This window comes from Anastrepha ludens, chromosome 6, assembly GCF_028408465.1.
Source record: "Anastrepha ludens isolate Willacy chromosome 6, idAnaLude1.1, whole genome shotgun sequence".
Classification (NCBI taxonomy): domain Eukaryota; kingdom Metazoa; phylum Arthropoda; class Insecta; order Diptera; family Tephritidae; genus Anastrepha; species Anastrepha ludens.
The window spans coordinates 8,283,926-8,306,045 of record NC_071502.1 but is presented as its reverse complement, the minus strand read 5'-3'; the positions used below and the strand labels follow the sequence as shown (position 1 = coordinate 8,306,045).

Genomic DNA, 22,120 nt, shown 5'->3' with positions numbered 1-22,120 from the left:
TTCGATCAGCCTCTAAACAATTTAAAATTCCGTTCGAAACATTACGTGCTCGCGTGATGAATTAAAGAAAAATTCCTAACTTTTATAACATGTGCAGTGTTCATACTCTATAAATAAAAGTTAAAACGTTAATTTCCAAGCCATGTACATTGTTCTTTTCCTCTCACACATAGTGACCTATCGTGCCCCCCGATTTTGAAAATATCGAAAAAAAGTACCTTTGTCTTATTGAATGCAACTTCCAAAATATTTAGCCAAATATAAGTCAGTATAACCAAAATGTTAGCAGATAAATAACCTTTCAAAATCTTGCTTATTTTTCAAAATCAATGCAAAAACACCGTAGCAAGAGCTCTCCAAAAAAAAATGACCTATCTTACCCCATTCTACTCTAGATATAAAAGTACTCGACGCCACTTTATTGGCAAAACGGAGTGCAATTAGGCACAAGGCTAACTTACTGGGCGCACATAAGTCATGCTGCCACAAGAGCTGCCAAAGTAAGCGGCATGTTAAGTAAGCTCATGGCGAACTTTGGAGGCCTAACACAGAACAAGCGAAAACTTTTAATGTACACGACGAACTCGATTCTTCTATATGCATTCGCTAAGGGTGCAATGCCGTCAAAAAAAATTTGTAATATGTGCAACGCACCTGCGCTTTCAGAGTGACTTCTTCATACAGAACAGTAGCTGAAGCAGGGGTTTTAGTTATCAGCGGAATCATCCCTATAGATATTCTAGCACAAGAGCGCAAATGGAGATGTCAGGAATCCCAGTAACATGCAGCTGCAACATTAGAATTCAAACGCTCACACTTTGGCGCGCAAGATGGAACTCTGAACGGTACGGTAGATGAACAGCGAAACTAACACCCGAGTTAACCTCTATAACCTCTCTCAGTTTTTTGTCCGGACATGGGTCCTTTCGCAAGTATTTGTGGCGATTGTGAAAAGTGAGCCTACCAAACTGCATTTATGGATGATGTGGAGCACACTTTCTTTAAAAGCGAGAGGTGGAACGAAGAGAGAACAGCTCTGCAACGAGCTTTTGGTGTATTTACACCTGAAGAAAATATCGAGAAAATGACGATACACGAAGAAAAATGGAATGCCGTCGCAAATTTCGTGGAGGATATTATCCGAAGAAAGAGGCGTGAAATATAAACTTATGCTGAAGAGCATTGGGCGTAGGTTTCTCAAAACAGACGACCCTGGATGTAGGATGAGTAAGTAAGTGACCTTCTTAGAACGCCGTCTTGGTCGTCTACCTCGAAGCAAAGCGGGAGCAGTACCGGGGTGGTGGTATTTTTAGTGGTGTTACCACACACGTAGTGTGGCGCCGGTTACCATAGGTAGCGAAAGCATTTTTAACCCAACCCCACCGCAAGAAAAAAAAACAAAAAAGGCCCTTCTTCCTTTTTCCACCTGTTTGGCTCTCTTTCTTCTGCTTTCCCTCCTCCCTCCCCCAGTATGGTATCACAATGGACGAATTTTAATAATTTGTCCAAGTGAGCCCTTCGCAAGAGCAGCCATTTACTCTATCCTATCCTCAATAAGCCTAGGTTGGTGTTGGAAAAGACTGAGCGTGTGTGCCTTTCTTCTGGACATATCAAGTTCTGCATAGTAAATGGTTTTCCAAGGGGGGGGGGGGGGGGGGGGGGGGGGGGGGTCTGCTTTAGAGGCTTCAAAACATTAATTTTTTCTTTTTCGCATAAATGTCTTCCCAAACTATCCAAGAATGTGCCCTCAAAATTTCAGAAGCAAATTCAAAATGTTTTTGGAATTACAGAAGAAATTTTGAGAAAGCGTCGAGCAGGTATACGAGAGGATTTTTTATATATAGGACTATGAATAAGTTCGTGCGGTTTTTTTTCGAAATTTGAAACTTTATTGACGTAAAATGGTTACAAATTTAATATTCAAAATATTGTCCATCGCTTACTACTACTTTTTCCCATCTTTCTGGCAATTCACGGATTCCCTTTGTGAAAAATTCGGTCGGTTTTGCCGCAATCCACGAATCGATCCATTTTTTGACTTCATCGTAATTACGGAAGTGCTGGTCAGCCAGGCCATGTTGCATCGATCGGAAGAGATAGTAATCGGATGGCGCAAGGTCTGGACTATACGGCGGGTGGGGTAGGACATCCCATTTGAGCGTTTCTAAGTATGTTTTGACCACTTGTGCAACATGTGGCCGAACATTGTCATGTTGCAAAATAACTTTGTCGTGTCTATCGGCGTATTGCGGCCGTTTTTCTCGCAGTGCTCGGCTCAAACGCATCAATTGTCGTCGGTAGACATCCCCCGTAATCGTTTCATTCGGTTTCAGTAGCTCATAATACACAACACCCAGCTGGTCCCACCAGATACACAGCATAACCTTCAGGCCATGAATATTCTGCGCCGACGTCGATGTTGAAGCATGGCCAGGGTATCCATACGTTGCCCGACGTTTTGGATTGTCGTAATGGACCCACTTTTCATCGCCAGTCACAATTCGATGCAAAAAACCCTTTCTTTTGTGCCGTTGAAGCAGTTGTTCGCATGCCATAAAACGGCGTTCAACGTCTCTTGGCTTCAATTCATACGGCACCCAATGGCCTACCTTTCGGATCATTCCCATGGCTTTTAAACGTTTGGAAATGGTTGATTGATCAACTCCCAAAGTTTTTGCAACCTCTTCTTGCGTTTGAGCCGGATCTTGATCGAGCAATTCCTCCAATTCGGTATCCATGAACTTTGGCGGCGCACCCTCGCGTTCTTCGTCTTCCAAGCCAAAATCACCACTTTTAAAGCGTGCAAACCACTTCTGGCACGTTCGCTCAGATAGAGCATGCTCACCATAAACTTCCACCAAGATACGATGACTTTCGGCTGCTTTTTTCTTCATATTAAAATAATGAAGAAGAATTCCCCGCAAAAACACATTATTTGGCACGAAATTCGACATTTTCAAGTGTGGTAAAAATATTGTTGTTTACGCTTCAAATAAAAAACTTATACTGACGTTTGTGCCTTACGACAGTAGCTCTCCAATGAATGTTTGGAAATGTGGATCGATGGAATAATAATCAAGTTACGCCATCTGTTGTAAAACCGCACGAACTTATAAATAGACCTATTACAAAAACTTTGACTCGCGATTTCTCGGTTTTTTATTTTTACGACTTTTCCTAATTAGCGGGAAAGATAGGGAAAAAGTTAAACGTCCTATCGAAACGAGATAACATTGATTGTATTCGGAATTTTTGGGTTTTTGGTTTCAGATGAAAATTGCGACCTGCATCTTTCCCGCCGCACGACACATGCACACTCGAGACGCCTCGGCAAAATGCTTGTACCAGACATAATACGACATATATTTTAATGAAAAAATTTGAGAAGACTCTTGAAATATATAACAATAAAACCAGAAAGTTTCGTTTCATTCGAATATTTATTTTCTTCCCAAAACAATCCACGAAAAAATCGATTTTTTGAAGCTTCTAAAGCAGGCTCCCCCATTAACGATTTTTATGGTCGGAATTGGATGACATTGATCTAGATAACGTTTATTTTCAACAAGACGGCGCTACGTGTCACACAAGCAACGAAACCATTGATATTTTACGGCAAAAGTTTCCGGACCGTGTTATCTCTCGAAGAGGTGATCACAATTGGCCACCGAGATCTTGTGATCTAACACCTTGTGACTTTTTTCTTTGGGACCATGTGAAAGAGAGAATTGCCGCAGGCTAACAGCCCAGAGTCGATTTAAGACCTCAAAGTGGGAATTCATGAGGCTATCGAGGGCATAGGGCTATCGAGGGCAATTCGGTTATGGAAAATTTCATGAAAGGGATATTGTCCTGTAAGCGTGATCGTGGTGGTCATTTGCTTGATGTTATTTTCCACTATTAACGGTATACCTTCTGCTTTCTAATGAAATAAACATCCGATCGTTTATATTAAAAAATAGCATTTTCCTTTGAATATCGAGTGGCAGCTGTGTTCGAACTTTGAGTATTGGCCGCAGAAACGGGAGAAGTCGATGAGCCATATCCCGCGATCTGCAGTAACCTGTGAGAATATCAGTGAGCAGTGCCAGTTTGTCTTCAGTAAAGTTTTTGGGAGATGCTTAAGGGGGTCTTCTGGTCTCGAGGCCCTGAAATTAAGGGTTTTTTTTGGGATTGATTGTGACAAATACTGTGAATATTTAAAAAAAATTTTTTTTTTATTTTAAAGGTACATGTCTTGTCTTTTAAAAAATGGTTTTGACTTTGAAAAAAATTAACACCCGCGACCTTGAAATGGCGCTGAAGACGTCCACCTCCAAACGAAACAGGTCTCCATTTTGGTCACGGTTTTTCCACCTGGGTAATCAGAAAGCAAAAATTAGATATGCGTTGTCTTCAGAGTTGCCCTGGTTAAGTTTTCCCGTGACAGATTTTTTTTTTAAATTTTTTTCAAAAGTTATGCAACAATTTGCAAAAAAAATTTTTTTTTGCTCATTTTTTGAACTTTAAAAGGTTATAAAAATGGAATGAAAAAAAATTTCAAAAATCGTACACGGGGAAACTTAGCGGTAAGTTTTCCGAACCTTTTAAGACCAAAACCATTGAAATCGGAGTATAACTACTATGAAAAGTGTGACCAAAATGCTTAAAAAACACGATTTTCGGGGAAACGCGTTTAAAGATAAAGTTTATGATAAAACGGCCGGAGGAGGGTACACTTCGGTGCCCAGAAAAATGTGAAAAAATGCGATTTTCAAAAAATCCTTTCTGAGGCGTATTCTCGCATACACATACAACAAAATTATGCAAAAAAAAAAAAATCGATTTTTTTTTCGCTGGAGACCAGAAGACCCCCTTAAGCCCCTTGTGCCACTATGCCTGCCTAATAAAAAGGGGAAAAATATACCTACTTTAGGCTCGTAACGCAAAAAACCTGCTGATGCGTGCTTTGATATTCGCCGCATTCCGCTTGGTCGCCTAGATCTCCATAGACTAAAAGGGAGTTATGGCAAATACGAGTTGAATTTTATTACAAAACTATGCAAATCATCTGGCTTTGCTTATATTTTCACTAAAATCACTTACATAACTGGGCCAGTGAAAGCTCTAACAACGCGACGAACGCGAGGCAAAGCGCCAGACACTTTATATGCAGCAACATTACACCAGAAGCGTACGAAATTAACTAAGTAAAAATATTTCGTTATTAACTATTTAATATTTCTCAATAGAAAACTGTGATTGAGGCTAAGATGCTGCAATTTCTGTAGCACAGAGTGCCAAATTTTTGGGGGTACACACCCAAAAAATTTCCAAAAAATTAATTCGATAACGAATCTACAGATTTTTAGGCCATATCAATGAAGGGCTGCGCACTGAGTGATGTCGTCGAGAATATCTTATCATTCGACTTTGCTTGTACAACATCTTTTGTTGATAATTTTCAAAACAAATGTAATGAGCGAACAATTCCGCTCGTGTAACGGTCCAACTAACGAAATGTGATAATAGCATTTACTGATTGCAAACACCAGACAAGATACCAGGCGCAATAAAAAGTTGGTTATACTACGCCGGCGGCAAGTAGTAGTCAATTGTCGAGCTAACTTGCAACAACAAAATATTTACAACTTGCATAATTCATGACTAATTTAACTGTTGTTCTAGCTAAATATTTCATCAACCGCACAATTCTGACGCAATCGAAAATGCAGCCGCACTCACCCCCCACCAATCACTTGCGCTACACCGCCTTGTTACTCATCATTTGTGGCACACCTGTCGCCTTGGCCGCCAACGCCGACGCTGCCAAGCCCAACTGCGGCGCCAGCACTGCTGCCAAGCACATCCAACTGTTGCAACCGTCGAGTCCACCACTCAAATGCATCTATCACATAAACACCTACAGCCGACAAGTGTGCCAGCTACGCATCGATTTTTCGATGACCCTCGCCCAGCCCAGCATACCCGATGCGCAGAACGGCTTGTGGTATGTGCAATGTGTGAACGATTATTTCGCGGTTAATAGCTTGAGACTTTGCGGCTCGGAAACGGCGCAACACATTTATGTACCACTCAATGGCACCGCCGGCGCGCAGAGTGTCGAACTGAGCATTATTTTGGCGGCACGCGCTGGCCGTAATGGACATTTACCCATACCGCGCTGGAATATGGTCGTGACACAACTGGAGTGTCTGCCGAGTGCGGCGCTGCGTAGTACACTGGATTTGGCACAGCAGGAAGACGATGAGCAAGGCCATGTAGACATGCAACTGATGGCAGGAGCGCCGCAGGAGAATATGGAGATTGAGAAAACTGTGCGCTCTATAGTACCACACGCCAACTTCAGTGATAGTTCTCTCATTGCACCAACGGGTTGTTTGCAATATTTCCCACAGCCCACAGGCACTATTACCTCGTTCAATTATAACGGTGGTGGTGGCATTTATATGGGCAACTTGAATTATGCGATCTGCTTCCGTCGCCCACAATCGACCAAACTACTTGAGTAAAACTGCAAAGGAAAACATTTGGCAAAGCTTAGTTAATAACCGTAAATCCACTTTTAGACTCAAGGTACGCTACTTCAAACTGGGTGCCGAATATAGCCACCAGAAATTTCAGGAACTGGACAATTATTGCCGACCACAGTTGCACAGCGAGGGTTTAAGTGAAGACTATTTGTTGATACCGCAGGCCACTATCGAGGACAGCAACATACGCGCCACACATTTCTGTGGCAGTAGCATACAGGGTGACACTGTTACGAGTAAAATTTGATTTTCTCACCAAATGAATTTGCGTGCAAATAATTTTTCTTTTTTCGTGTGTTTTAGGCACCAACCCAGGCCCTTTGATGCTGATTTTCAACAGCGATGGCAACTACAAAGCCGGACGGGAAGTTGGCTTCGCTTTAAGCTACAGGGTAGTGTAGATGTACAGACTAAAATTGCTAAGCAGCTTGCACGCAAAAAGCTCAATAAAGCACTCCCAGTTGCCGCTTGAAATTTCGTGAAACTTAACTTAAGTTGCTCAAAAGCTTTAGGTAACTTAAATGTGTCACGAATGGTAAACTTTTTAGGATATTAAAGCTATCATAGCCCCGGGGTGTGCAACTATGGTAAGAGGAAGAAAGTGGTGCATGTAAATGTACTAATACAGGGTAGGCCATATAGCGTTTGCTTTTTGAACCACCTATTTTTTTGAGAATGGTAACACAAATGACATGTCAAATGTGTTTATAATTTACTTAAAGGTTTGACATTTACAAAATGGGACGCTATACGCCTGAGCAAAATTGGGAAATATTGAAAACCTATTTCCAAAGTGGTGAGTCTTCTTCTTCTTTTCTGGTTTTCGGTGGCTATGTCAATAAGCAAAATTGTCAGATTTGGGGGTCAGAAAATCCACACGTTACTGTAGAGAAGCAAATGAATCCACAAGGAGTCACTATTTGGTGCGGTTTTTGGTCTGGCGGCATCATCGGGCCATTTTTTTTCGAAAATGAGCGAGGAGCCGCGGTTACAGTAAATGGCTAGCGTTACCGTGACATGCTCCACGAGTTGTTTCCAAAAATTGAAGAGGATGACATGGACGACATTTGGTTTCAACAGGACGGTGCAACTTGTCATACTGCCAAAGTTACACTCGAACTTTTGGCTACCGTTTTTGAAAACCGAATAATCAGCCGAAATTCCGATATCAATTGGCCGCCTCGGAGCTGTGATTTAAGCCCGTTGGACTATTTTTTGTGGGGAGCCGTTAAGGACAAATGCTATGCGAACCATTCAGAGAAGATTGATGCTTTAAAACTCGAAATCGAAGTTACCATTCATGAAATTGGAGCCCAAACAATCGCAAATGTGCTTAAAAATTGGGTTGATCGAATGGCCTACTGTAAAGCCAGTCGAGGCAGTCATTTGAACGATATTATTTTTCATTCATAAATGGCAATGTTCAATCTTCAAAATAAAGAAAAATTTTGAAAAAATATTGGCCCTTATTATGAGCAACATTCGATCTTCGACTGTAGTCGAAAGTGCTGATCGAACGAATTTTCATTTGGTATTATGGTGCTCACTCGCTGAAGAACAGGACTATTGTGAATTTCGATCGCTCGACGCATTTACAATAGATAATTTTTTCTCAGCTGATACAACAAATCAAAAGAAAAAGCGGTTGTATAGAAAATCTTTGTTAACAACATTTTAAAAAGTTAAAAAAATTATTTTTTTGAGAAAATGAGTACAACGGAGTTGTGGTTCGACGATTCATCTCAATGCGAATAATGTAAATTTTAGGTTTGTGATCATACAATGAAAATAACTTATATAAATCCGAAAAATCCTGGAGCTACTCATGATTCTATGGCTTTCAACATGTCGCCATTGAAAGCGCATTTAGAGGAGCAACATCTCAATGGCGGTCGCAATACTTGGCTCCTCGGTATGTAATAAACAGCAATTGAAATTCCGTTTTTAATAATTTTTGTATGTTTCAGGTGATGCTGGATACGCTCTAAAATCATATTTAATGACGGCGTTCATAAACTCTGAGGAAGGGTCTCCACAAAGGACATAGGTACAACAAACCACATGCTAAAGCGAGAAGTACCATTGAGAGAACAATTGGAGTCTTGAAAAACCGATTTAGATGTTTGTTGCAGGCAAGAGCTCTCCACTATTCTCCAAAAAAAGCAACACAAATTATTAATGTGTGTGCAGCTTTGCACAACAGTTGTCTGCTTTACAATGTTCAACTTCCGGATGAAGAGTTATCCGATGAGACCCTCAACGATGATGCTGAAGATATTGAAGTGGAGTCAAATAACGGAGAAGCAGGAAACATAATAAATTAAATTCTTAGAATATTATGGAAAAAACTAAAAAGTATTAAATAAAAACCTTTACGCCATAGTTTCTTTTTTATTTTTGTTATAAATTTTCTTTATTCAAATATTCGTCATCCGTCAGCCCATACCTGCCAAGGGAAAATAAACAGGTATTTCTACAAACATCACAAAAAAAACCATTATTAACCTTAATCCATTTTGCTGCCGTTCTAACTGGTGGTCTCAATCAATTAAGCTCCGTTGTAAACTCTTCCCATTTTTTTGCTGCTTGAACTTTTGTGCAAATTCCCTTTGCGAATTGTGGATTCTCTTTCATTAATGCAACCAGCCTTTCTAATTGCTGTTTGGTACTCACGACTTTCGACCTGCATAAAATTAACAACATTAGTATATATTTGTTATTTTATTACTCTAAAGCCATAAATAATCGCAAACAACTTACATTTTAACAAGTTTTCCCACAATACGCTACACAATCGAAAGCAAAATTGCATTCGACTCTAAATTCGGTATACAACGAAAATTTCGACAGGCATGCACCGCTCATAATACTATATTGACATTCGATTTTCGATCTTCGACAACCATCGAATATCGAAGATCGAATCCAACTCATAATAGGGGCCATTGATTAGTTTTTTTTCTTATATAACCTATTCCAAAAGCAAATTTTACATGGCCCACCCTATAGTTTCGAGAAACACGAGTTTAAACTTTCAAACTCTCGCATCAAACTCTCGTCGGGCAGTTACATTTTCTACTAATTTTTACAATCGCCTTCCACAGAAATACGCCTAAAACTATAAAAAATATTAATCTTAAAAAAATCAATTTTTGGAAAATTCTGGATGTATATAATCCCTTAATGCACATTCCCCCGACAGTTGGTTCTACGTTATCGGAACTACCCGTGAATGTATGGATAATGTTTTTGCTACTACTGCAACAACAACATTAATTAATGCAATAAATTTGCCCTTCGGTCTCAATCAAGCAAACACCGACGTGAACCCAGCCTTGAGCTTAGATTTGAGAATGGCAGACCTGGTCTTCCAACGAGTGGTGGTTTTGTTGGTAATTCAAATGAGTTAACAAATCTGTCTCTCTCACTTACTCTCTCTCTCTCAAATCAATTACTTGCAAGATGAAGCATTTGTGTCTACAAGCGAATGAGCTCGTGTTCCAAGGCCACAAGGAAATGCCGCCAGAATTCAAAGTTTTGAAAAAGCCTTTTGATTGCTTCAAATATTTCTTAACAGATGAGTTTCTAAGTGTACAGGAAGTTTAGTAAGCCCTCACTTGTTTAAAAATTTCAGATATGTTTTTTCGTGTTTTCTCCTTGGCCTAGAAAATGAATTTATATACGCGTCACAAAGATGTCAAAACGCGGTGCGGAACAGATGGAACTTTATTGGCGTCATGCTTTTCAAGCCAATCTGTCGATATACAAATATTCGTTCGTATTGGGAAAAACATTCCTCTCAAATAATAAGGAATACGATGACTCGAAGCAGATATGAAGAAATTCGTAAACGACTGCATTTTAACGATAATTTGTCCGCATGACAAATTATGCTGTTTACTTAACTGCAAGTTTCATAGTTCTATTTTAATGTAAGTGTTTTTACGAAACTTTTAAAGTAAATCTCGTAAATTGTTTAAAGAAAAGAAGAAATTTTAATATTACATTACATTCAAATATCACACAAATTAGAATTATTATTAAAAACATTTATCTCAGTTACAAAAAGCCGCGAAATACTCAGCACTATTTACCTCCTCAATTTACTTATCCCCTTTAAAGGGGCCCCAATTTCACACCTTTTTCTTTCTCACTTAGATGGCAACATTGCACCTGCTCCATCGACTGTAGCACCCATCGAACATGTTGCGAATAGATAAATGGCACAAACAGCCGGCAACGCGCACGAACAAAACACAACCAAAGTGACGCCGGCCGCCTACGAACACGACGGCATACAAAAGCAAAGTTAGCGGGAACAGCCTCACACTGCGAACGTAGTTTATCAGCAACACGTGCACTACTTATATATGATGCTGTTGTTCAAGCGATAGCGCCGGCCCAAAAACAACCCAATGGTAAATGTGAGGCAGCAGTTGTTGCTAAACATGTTGCTAAGGTTGGAGAAGTGCAGCGCGTGAGTGATAGAGGCATTTTTGCAAAAAATAAATGAGTGTGACAAATACTGGCGAGCTCGTGTAATGGAGAAGGGGATGTGTAAAAATAAAAGTTAAATTTTACTTGTTGTTTTTCATAGAGCGTTTTAAATTTTAAAAAAGAAATCTAATGTTTCTAATAATAAACTAATTTTTTTAAATATATAAAAAAATTCAAAAAAAATTTATTTCAAAGGAAGAATTAATTTTTATTAGAAATAATAAGAAATTAAAATTTTGTTATTTCAATTAAGGAATTAATTTGTATTAGTTATAATAAGAAATTAAAAAAATTTCATATTAGAAACTAATTTCAAAAAATAATTTAGTTTATAATAAGAAACTAATTTTTATTAGAAATAATACGAAATTAAAAAAATTTCATAAGAAATTAAAATAACTGTCACCAATAAGAAATTAACGTTTATTAGAAATAACAAAAAATTAAAAAAAAATGTGTTTTTTCAAATAAGGAATTAATTTTATTAGAAATAATAAGAAATGGAAAAAATGTTTCTAATAAGAAGTTAAAAAATTTTCATATTAGAAATTAATTAAAAAAAAAATTTAGTTTATCATAAGAAACTAATTTTTATTAGAAATAATAAGAAAATAAAAAAAATTTCATAAGAAATTAAAAAAATTTAATAAGAAATTAAAAAAATTTAGTTCCTAATACGAAATTAATTTTTATTAGAAATAATAAGACATTAAAAAATTTTTTATTTCAAATAAGGAGTTAATTTTCATAATTTATATTAAGAAATTAAAAAAATTTCACATTAGACATTAATTAAAAAAACTTTAGTTTATCATAAGAAACTAGTTTTTATTAGAAATAATGAGAAATTTAAAAAAATTCATAAGAAATTTAAAAAATGTTTTTTTCAAATAAGGCATTAATTTTATTAGAAATAATAAGAAATGGAAAATTAAAATCAAGTAAGAAATTAATTTTCATTAGTAACAATAAAAGATTTAAAAAATTTAGTTTATAATAAGAAATGAATTTTTACTAGAATTAATTAAAAAAAAAATTATTTCAAATAAGAAACTAATTTTTATTAAATATAATAAGAAAATAAAAAAAAAATCATAAGAAGTTAAAAAAATTTAGTTTCTAATTGGAAATAAATTTTTATTAGAAATAATAAGAAATTAATTTTTTTTTTTTATTCAAATAAGGAACTATTATTATTAGAAATAATAAGAAATGGAAAAAACTGTTTCTAATAAGAAGTTAAGAATTTTTCATATTAGAAATTAATTAAAAAAAAAAAATTTGTTTATCATGAGAAACAAATTTTTATTAGAAATAATAAGATATTAAAATTTTTTTTTTATTTCAAATAAGAAGTTAATTTTCATTATTTATAACAAGAAATTAAAACATATTCGTATTAGAAAATTAATTTAAAAAAATTTAGTTTATAAAAAGAAACTAATTTTTATTAGAAATAATAAGAAATTAAAAAAATTTCATAAGAAATGAAAAAAATTTAGTTTCTAATACGAAATTAATTTTTATTAAAAGTAATAAGAAATTAAAAAAAGTTTTTTTTTTCAAATAAGGAACTAATTTTATTAGAAATAATAAGAAAGGGAAAAAAATGTTTCTAATATTATTTATTAGATATAATAAAAAAAAATGTTTTTAAATAAAGAATTAATTTTTTTAGAAATAATTAGAAATTAATTTTTTTTTATTTTAAATAAGAATTTAATTTTTATTAGTTCTAATAAGAAATTAAAAAATTTTCATGTATGAAATTAATTTTCATTAGTAATAATAAGAAATTAAAAAAATTTAGTTTCTAATACGAAATTAATTTTTATTAGAAATAATTTAAAAAAAAATTTATTTCAAATAAGAAACTGATTTTTATTAGAAATAAAAAAATACACGCAAGTCGCAAAAGCGATGATAAAAATAATATCAATTCAAAATTTAGAATTGCAAAATTTCCGAATACCACAAGTTTTAAACACCACTTGCCGGCTATTTGGAAATGTTGCGTGCAAAGTTGCGCTTTTCAATTGTGTGGGTGTAATTGTAGGTTTGCATGTGCGCCAAAGATTGTTAGTGGAACAGTTGGCGAGCGCCAAACACCACCCATCTAACGAACAAGTTGCCGCCACTCGTTGCTTGTTGCCCACTGCTTTTGTAGTTGGAGCTTCGAACGATGGCGCAATTCAGTCTTTGCCGAACTGCCGCGAAATATGACAGCAAATAGCGGATGAGCGGATGGAAAGTGCGAATTCGGGTTTTTGTTTAAAAATAAAATTGTGTGTGTGTGAACGTTTGAGAGGAAGATCGTGAAAACATAATGCGCTGGATGCGGTAGAAATAATTTGAATGATTTGGTTAAAATAACTGAATAAGACAGAGTTCAACTATGGTGTTGTTTTTGGATGAAATCAAAAGCAAATCTTTGTGTTAAGTGAAATGTGAAGCGCTGATAATGGCAAGTAAATTTAAAGATTTCTGCTGTGATTGAATTTGTGAGTTGTGTTGCGTTAATGGCAAAGGAATTGAGTTGAGAGTTGAAAAGAAATTAATATTTAACCTAGTTTTAATGTTGAATATAATTAAATTATTATAAATATAAAATGCGAGCGCTGCAGTCTCAGTGTAAGTTATGGGTGTAATGAAAAAAATTTAAGTAAAAAAATTAAAAACAAAATTAATTAATACAAAAGTGAAGCGTAGTGAATTTACCGAAATTAAAAAAAAAAAAATTGCATTAAATTGTATCAGTGTGACATATACGTATGTATGTATGTGCATAAATTTATCAATCTAAAAATTAAAAAAAAGAATATATTTGAGTGACTTGAAAATTTTATTTAATTTATATTTAGATTTTCAGAAAATAAAAAATATTTAACAAATTAATTTTGAAAGGGCTAGTTGAAGTGAAGTTGTAAATACAAGAAAATCGATTTTAATCAGGAAAAAAATTAATAATTAAGTATTTGGTATTTCAAAATAGTTTTTTTAATTTACTTGCTTTATTGAGTGCCCTAAAAAAATTGTATGTTACAAGTTACGAAGTTTGTGTATTATAAACAAAATAAACGTAAAAGATTTTGAAAAAAAAATTAATAATTTTTTAAATAAAGAAATAATTTGTAATGATTTTTTAAATAAATAAATAATTTTTAATGATTTTTTAAATAAATAAATAATTTTTAATGATTTTTTAAGTAAATAAAAAAAAATTATTTTGAAAAAAAATGTAATAATTTTTTTAAATAAATAAATAATTTGTAATAATTTTTTAAATAAATAAATAAATTTTAAGGATTTTTTAAATAAATAAATTAATTTAATTTTTTTTTAATAAAACAAGAATCCATACGCATATAAAAAAACTATTAATATATTAAACTTCGCAACCTTAAGTACCGGTGTAAACATTTAAAGAAAAATAAATCTCAAATGCATATAAACTCAATTTAAAATAATAAAAAAAAAAAAAGAAATTAGTAATACTGCAATCTCTGTTCACTGTGCTTACGTAGTAAAAAAGAGGAACCCTACAAATTTTATTGAAAACCTGTGTAGTTATGCATTAAGAATATTTACTGCGAAGGAATTACATGGGCGGCAGTTATCAATTAATGAATTTGCCTTTGGAGTACAAATCTATATTACGTACGCTCGGGCTGTTAATTAGAGGTAAGAAATTTTCAATAAAGATACTTTCGAGAAAAACTTAATCATACTGCATTTATGTGAGTAATTATTTACTGAAACGCCTTCAATTGCATACAGGGTGGTCCATATATTGTAGTATTTCAAAGAGATTTGGTTTAACTTGCGTTGTGAAAAGTCCCACAAAGTTTTCGACAGACTGACAGCGAAAGGTATTTGGCAGCAAACAAAGAATATGAAGCAATTTGTGAAGAAAGCAGGTAAAATGTTTTCATTTAACATTTTCGAGGTGTACGTGCATTTTTAACGACTTTAGTCCGCCGTTTCATCCTATAATTCTTTAGCCGAGAAGCTAATTAGCTAATTAATCTAGAATCTCTAGAAAAGAGAAGAACAGTCTTTTCGCTTTCGTTCATTTTTAGTGTTTTTAATGATATCGACTGTGCAGCTCTACTTGAGCGGGTTAATTTTAATGTTCGACAAAGAAGTCTTCGCAATTTTTACGCTTTTTATGAGGAAAACTTTAGACTAAATGTGCGAGGAATGCACCCGTTGCTCGCACACTTAGATACTATTATTCATTATACAATTCCAGTCTGCTTGATTTCGCTTTATGGAAAATTAATTTTATAAAAATTGCAGCCAAAAAATACTTGTTTAGGAAAAATTACACTGTGCGACAGTGAAATTATACTTTTATGGAGACCTAGTACAACTTGTAGGTTTTGAAAAACTAAGAAAAATGGTATAGGAGAAATTTCCAATACACCCCCAAAATCTCATTTTATGGCCATAAAACCGTTTTTCAGTAGGTTGATGTGAAGAATCACTCCTAACTTCGCCAATTTCCATCCGATTTCGAATTTGTTTTTTTAGTTCGAAAGAACAAAAACAAGCCTTTTTGACAGTGTATTGACAATTATTCTGAAATTACAACTGACGAGACTGTAGGCGGAAGTATTTGGAATTTTTTTATTTTTTCTCTATTTTTTCAACTTTGACATAATTTTTACGATGTTATCCGATATTGAGGATTTTTTTTAGTACACTACTGTTCTATATTAGTAAATTAAATTTTGCGTCGAATGAGCTATATTTGACTGTAATTGAATTAAAATCAATGGAGTTGTGTGAGTTTTAAGTTTTTAGTTTTTTTTTACTAATTTGGTATGTAGGCATTGAATCATGAAAATGATAACAAGTGTCTTTATAAACACATAATATTTATTGGAGTATTGTGCAGTGCAGCATTGTACGGTATGGTACGGTGCAGTACACAACGGAACTGGTTCCAAACTTCAAAATGCATTGGAAACGGCCCTTTGGAGTTTAGTATGGTACGGTACATTTGTCATTCTCTTCATCAGTTTTGAATACTTCTCTGTAAGAAATTCGTTCATTATCATTCATCTGAAGTCGTCATCAACTAAATTCAATTGTTTAAATCGAGAAGCGAGCGTTTCAGATTGTCTTCCCGATAGAAGTAAATCACGAGAAAGATCCTGAAAATCTGAATTTGATACAATGTGTCGTTCTGAAGACGTAGAACCAGACGGAAAGTACTCTTCATCATGAGGTTTATTGTTATCAGTTTGATCATCATCAGCAATGAGTTGAACTTCCTTCAGTTCCTGCAGTTGAGTCAATCATATCGTCTAAGACTACGGGGTTCTTAACAGTTGCAACATCAACATACTTTATGTGCTTTCGAGCTTTATAATGATGACCGTTTACGTCCGTTTTATAAAAATAACAATCATCTGGTTTATGATAAGGCTAATGATGCCACATCATTATTGAGAAATTCGACTTTTCTGGCAACGTTTTGATTTATATCTCTTGAATTTTAATGAAACAAACAAAAACTTTGACGTTTTATTAATAAATGTACAGTGTGAACTTTGGTACACTTGGGAGCTTTTTCATATCTCTATTGAAAAAAAAAAGTGCTATAATATGTCAGATATTTTCGTAAGTTCTAACCAGTTCTGTTGTATGCGGTATAGTGTACTCTTATGTATACATATATACTCCAATAAATATTACGTAGCTATAATAACGCATCAGAACACGTCTTTATTCCCATTTAGCATAAGTTATACCTACATACCAAATTAGTAAAAAAAAACTAAAAACTTAAAACTCACACAACTCCATTGATTTTAATTCAATTACAGTCAAATATAGCTCATTCGACGCAAAATTTAATTTACTAATATATAACAGTAGTGTACTAAAAAAAATCCTCAATATCGGATAACATCGTAAAAATTATGTCAAAGTTGAAAAAATAGAGAAAGAATAAAAAAATTCCAAATACTTCCGCCTACAGTCTCGTCAGTTGTAATTTCAGAAAAATTGTCAACACACTGTCAAAAAGGCTTGTTTTTGTTCTTTCGAACTAAAAAAACAAATTCGAAATCGGATGGAAATTGGCGAAGTTAGGAGTGATTCTTCACATCAACCTACTGAAAAACGGTTTTATGGCCATAAAAGGAGATTTTGGGGGTGTATTGGAAATTCCTGCTATACCATTTTTTTTAGTTTTTCTATGCCCACAAGTTGTGCTAGGTCTCCATAAAAGTATATTTAATTTTTTTTTTTTGTCACACAGTGTTATTGAAAACTTAATGCTGGGGGAAAAAAAACTACTTGGCACAAAATCGTATTGACTTAAATTATTTATAAAAATTTCATTTAATAAGACATTGGAGTAAAATCTTTAATCAAATACTCAAAAATACTACTCCAAAACTCCTAGTCTTGAAAAAAAAGAAAAATGATGAAGTTTGCAAAAATTTACGGACTGCCTTGGAAGCGTTTGAAGTTATCTGATGAGAGATACCAGCTCTTAATAGAAAGCGCATGCGTGAGCTTCTCATATGGGAAGCTGATCGGTGTATAACTCGTCAACGCAGATATTCTCGACTGGAAAGTGGCAGCCAAGTGTATAGTTCCATTTGTCGGAAAGTCGTGTACTTCCATTATGAATAAAATCGCAGACTAGCCAAATTCTTCATTCAGCAAATTTCAGCAAAAATACCCAACACTCAGCCAACAGAATAGCTGACTAGACCTTCTCCACTAGATGCGTATTTCAAACATTTAAAGATTTTCTCACTGAACATTGCAGGGAGAAGAAAGCTCATGTTAAATTCGGGCATAGCACTTTTTCTCCCATATGGGTTGTGTGACGAACACCAACAACAAAGCAAATAAATGGCATTTCGACGTAAGTGACAGCTCGTCAACCATCAGTGAAGACCTGTAACTGCGTACACAGGTTTGTTATAATTTATAAGAGATAAATTCTGGCTGCATTAACTAGGAGGCTTCTTTTCTGCTCTCTAGATTAAGGGTTTAGGGGTAGTCAGAATTAAAAGAAGAGCTCGAAACTCGTCATCTGTGTCGAACTTTGGCCTCCCTCAAACACTTCGACGAAGAATTTCGATTCTTCGCAGATATAATTTTTTTGAAGTGAAACTTCTTAGGCGGCGATGGACGAGCGAGAATGGAGATTAAAATTTCAAGGCCATGCAATGTTTTGGGCATTTTCGTTCCGCGAGAGAGAAAAAAGATATAACGCAGAGGAAAAGGAGAGAGCGAGCTATATCTTAGATACACTTTTGGCTATTTTTTCCTTGTGGTTGCTAATATCTAGTGTGAAATAACACTGCCTACTTTTTGGCGCTTGTTTGTTGGTGCAAACTTGTAGGAAATATATTTTTGGTACCTACTTTTTGACGTTATATTTCCTTGGTGCCTATTGTTTGGGGCGTTTTTTGTTCCCAATTTTTTGGCGTTTTTTTGGTGCCTACTTTTTGCCGCTTATTTCCGTTTCCTGGCTAGTGCTTGTGCGTACTGTAAAGTGCTATCCATTCCGGCGTCGGATTTATTGGTATTACCTTGCGGTAATTTGTGCCGCTGCTGCGGCCCTGGAATCGCTGCGTTTGTGCGGGTGGTAAACGCTCGGAGTAGTGCGCGTTATTGCCACGGTTTGTGTGCGGTGTTTCGTCTACTTGTATTCTCTGCAAATGTGAATTTATTTAGATATATATTCTTTCTCTCTCTCTCTCTCTCATTATCTCTCGGGTGTCTCCCTCTTTTTTTGTCTGCCTTGAAAGTTTCATTTCTGTTATGTGTACTACGCTACACGCACTTTTTTTGCATTTTCTTTAAGTATAATGTCTTAAAAATATTGTGTGAAAATTTGAAGTGAAGCCGACAAATACTTTTTAAGTTATTCAACAATTAACAAAAGGCGTTCGGGCGCTCCGGAGCTCGATAGCAAAACTTTAACTGCGTTTTTCTCAGAACTAATATATGTTTTTTGAACTGGTGATCACCGTAATTTTAAAACCGTTTGGTAGATTTCAATAAAATGTATCTATACTTCTTTTGACAAAAATAAAAAACTCGAGCCTGATCGAAGGATTTTTTGATTTTTGAAATATTTCGATGTTTTTTTTTAATTTCGATTTTTTTAAACAATTAATTGTCGGTTTTTTTCTCGAAAATCTGAAAAATATAACTTTTACAATTGGTATTATTTTTTTTTTTTTTTGAAATATTGGTAAGGTAAAGTCAAAACATGATATATAATATTAAGGCTATGTTTTTATATTTGTAAAATAAAGCAATTGACTAGGAAACAAAATTATTGAAAATCATCATTTTTTTGGCCCCTTAACTGCCCCCAACCCCTTAAACATATTTAAGTTTGTACAGTTGGCAGTAAGTAAAAATAATAATTAATGAAAATTAATAAAAAATCTAAACGAAAATTTGGGTTTCTAAATCATTACGCTTCAGTTTTTTATGTACACTATGCCGTTTCCCATTTCACCACAAATCATCTTAGCTGTTGTGCATTTGTCTAATTACTTTGCTTTCCACTTAATCCTTATCCTTATAAGGCTCAAGCAGCCAGATTCACGTGATTTTCAGCAATGCTTAGTGCCCCAGCAAAGAGAGTTGTTTATTCGCATATCGGTTTCCTACTGCATACTTTACTATTATTCATACTAATTTTCTTTCGCCATTAGCTTTTTTTGGGGTTTTCATAGAGCAAATGGCAACCGTCGGCAAACAAAGCAACCGCATTAGCCAGCGTAATGAAACAGCTGAAAAATAAATAAAATCACTAAAGACATCATTAGTGGTTGCAATCTGCTTTTTCCTGCAACAAACAATGTAAGCTTCTTTCTCTGTTGGGGAGAAAGGTTTTGCGTGTCTGTGGAGGTCGGGGGAAATTTATAGTATGCGATTATTGTTCGCCTTGTTTCAAATGAAATAACAAAAAAATAAAAAATGAGAAAGTGGAGTGCTCGAAATAAGCTAATTCACTTGTATTTTTGGGCAGTTTGCAACCATTTTGTTTTATGAATCTCTTCACTTCGGTTAATTGGCTATTAAATAACGTTAAACCAGTGAACTCGTGGGCTTGGCTAAGAAGCGCAGCTGTTGTGAATGCAACCGCAGCTCTATATAATTTTTTTTCTATCCCTTTTTTTGCTTTTAGTGGGAGAAGTAGGGTCCAAAATGCCTTCGCACTTACAGCGACCGACGACCACTAAAACAATCCTACCTCCGCTTCTGGGGAGACTCCCTTCCCGGAACTACTTTTTGCGTTACTTGGAAAGGGCGCAGAACGACTCAGTGAACCTACATTCCAGTTATTGCTTGATACTCACGTGACTGGTATCAGATTGTTCACCAGCAACGGGTGTCCAAGTAACACCTCCAGTTTTTGACGCTTGTCTCGAAAACAGTCACATTGGACAATGACATATTCTGCATCTTCGATCGTGTTGGAGCTGTGTGGGCAGTAGGGGTTATCTGTCAGCTTAAAACGGTGGAGGTACGACCAAAAGCATCCGTGTTCACTGATAAGCTGTGTTAGATAAAACTCAACGTCGCCGTGTTTCCTGGTCACTCATCGCGCAATTTCAGGTATAAGCCTTTGGGTCCACCACCCGTTGACTGACTGATCCCCTCTATGTTGCAATTCTTATACGGATTGCAGACGTTCTGTAGCATTTTTCTCCTTTGATGGGCTCGCTTCCTGCTTGTCATAGAGATGACCCATTTCTCGTGCACGTACATCCATAGGAAGTTTTCCGGCGATAACGCAAATCGCGTCGTCAGAGAAGATCCTGAATGCGCAAGCGCCTCTTAATGCATTCCGTCGTAACACCTGTGTTACTAGTCGTACGCTAGATAGTTTAGTTCCCCTATGGAGAGCAAAAGAATCCATCACCTTTGACAGAAGGCGTCTTCTCGCACCTTGTGCACCCCCCATTATTTGGCAGAATTCTTGTGGAACGTACCGGAAATTTTGTATGTTTTCAGTCCGTCGCCTGTATCGTACTGCAGAATTCTGTCGCTAAAGTAGCTACAAATTATGCGCATCAGGTACCCAGGAACATGAAGTTCTTTTAAGGGACTGCGTATGCTGGGCCACCTCGCCGAGTTGAACGCATTTCTGACGTTTAGGGAGATGGCACAAAACTCCATTCGGATGCTGGCTCCGCGTGCAATGTTTGTCAGCATTCTGGATCCACAGTTGATCTAGCCAGTCGAAAGCCATATTGTCTGTCAGACAGGCCAGTTTGACATTCCAAGTATTCTTGCAGTCGATTGCCTATAATGCGCTCAAACACCTTGCCTACTGTGTTGTGTATACAGAAGGGCCTGTATGCTGGGGGTTGGTCTGGCTGCTTCTGTGGTTTGAGTTATAAGACTAGCCGTTGCAGTTTGCATCTACTGTTGAAGATTTCTTCTTTAAGACACGCTTCATACATTTTCGCAACCGGATCAGGCTTTGCCTGCATTGCTGTCTTAAAGGCGATATTGGGTATGCTATCGGGTCCAGGAGCTTTTTCGTCTTTAATGCGACTAAGGGTTGTTTCAAACTTCTTCCGGTGCAACTGGGGGCACTCTTATTCCATCTTATGCGATCCTAACTTACCTACATATTCCAACCTATATGGTTGTATATGAGAAGTTGTTCCCAATATAAGGTTTTCAACTCGATACCCAGATTATTGTTGGAGAATTCGAAGGTCGAATTTCATAAAAAACATCAGTCTTTCTCAAATCTCTTTTTTTATTTCCGTTACTCCTTTAGTGAAATTGTGTTCCATTCCCGAGTGTTGGACACTTTTTTTTAGCTCTCTCACACATCTTATAACTCTTTCTTTCATTCTGTTAAACATTTATTTCGTCAGGCCTATTGCCTCTTCATGAAGATCTGCGCTGTTGCTCAGCGCGACGCAGTTTGGAGATTACTGTTTTTGCCATATTACATACAGCGGACCAATATTCTTCGGACTCTATCATTATATCGAATAGGTTATCAGCCGTAATTGGCTTCCCCACCGTAGTGCTTAGTTCCTCCCTTTCTAACGCAAATCGCGGACAGACAAACAAAA

General features: G+C 35.7%; 1 protein-coding gene across 1 annotated transcript; it reads left to right on the top strand.

Moving 5' to 3' along the window:
* Positions 1–5,601: 5,601 nt before the first annotated feature.
* On the top strand, positions 5,602–7,385 carry LOC128866769 (uncharacterized). The gene is made up of 3 exons (XM_054107740.1): positions 5,602–6,508; positions 6,570–6,769; positions 6,837–7,385. Exons 1-3 carry the CDS (start codon positions 5,643–5,645, stop codon positions 6,932–6,934), a joined length of 1,164 nt encoding a protein of 387 aa, XP_053963715.1. The 5' UTR covers positions 5,602–5,642; the 3' UTR covers positions 6,935–7,385.
* Positions 7,386–22,120: the final 14,735 nt, after the last annotated feature.

Coding starts and splice junctions, on each gene's coding strand:
- LOC128866769 (XM_054107740.1), top strand. CDS start 5,643: ATGACTAATTTAACTGTTGTTCTAGCTAAATATTTCATCAACCGCACA. Junction 6,509..6,569: donor CAATCGACCAAACTACTTGA/GTAAAACTGCAA, acceptor ATCCACTTTTAG/ACTCAAGGTACGCTACTTCA. Junction 6,770..6,836: donor ACAGGGTGACACTGTTACGA/GTAAAATTTGAT, acceptor CGTGTGTTTTAG/GCACCAACCCAGGCCCTTTG.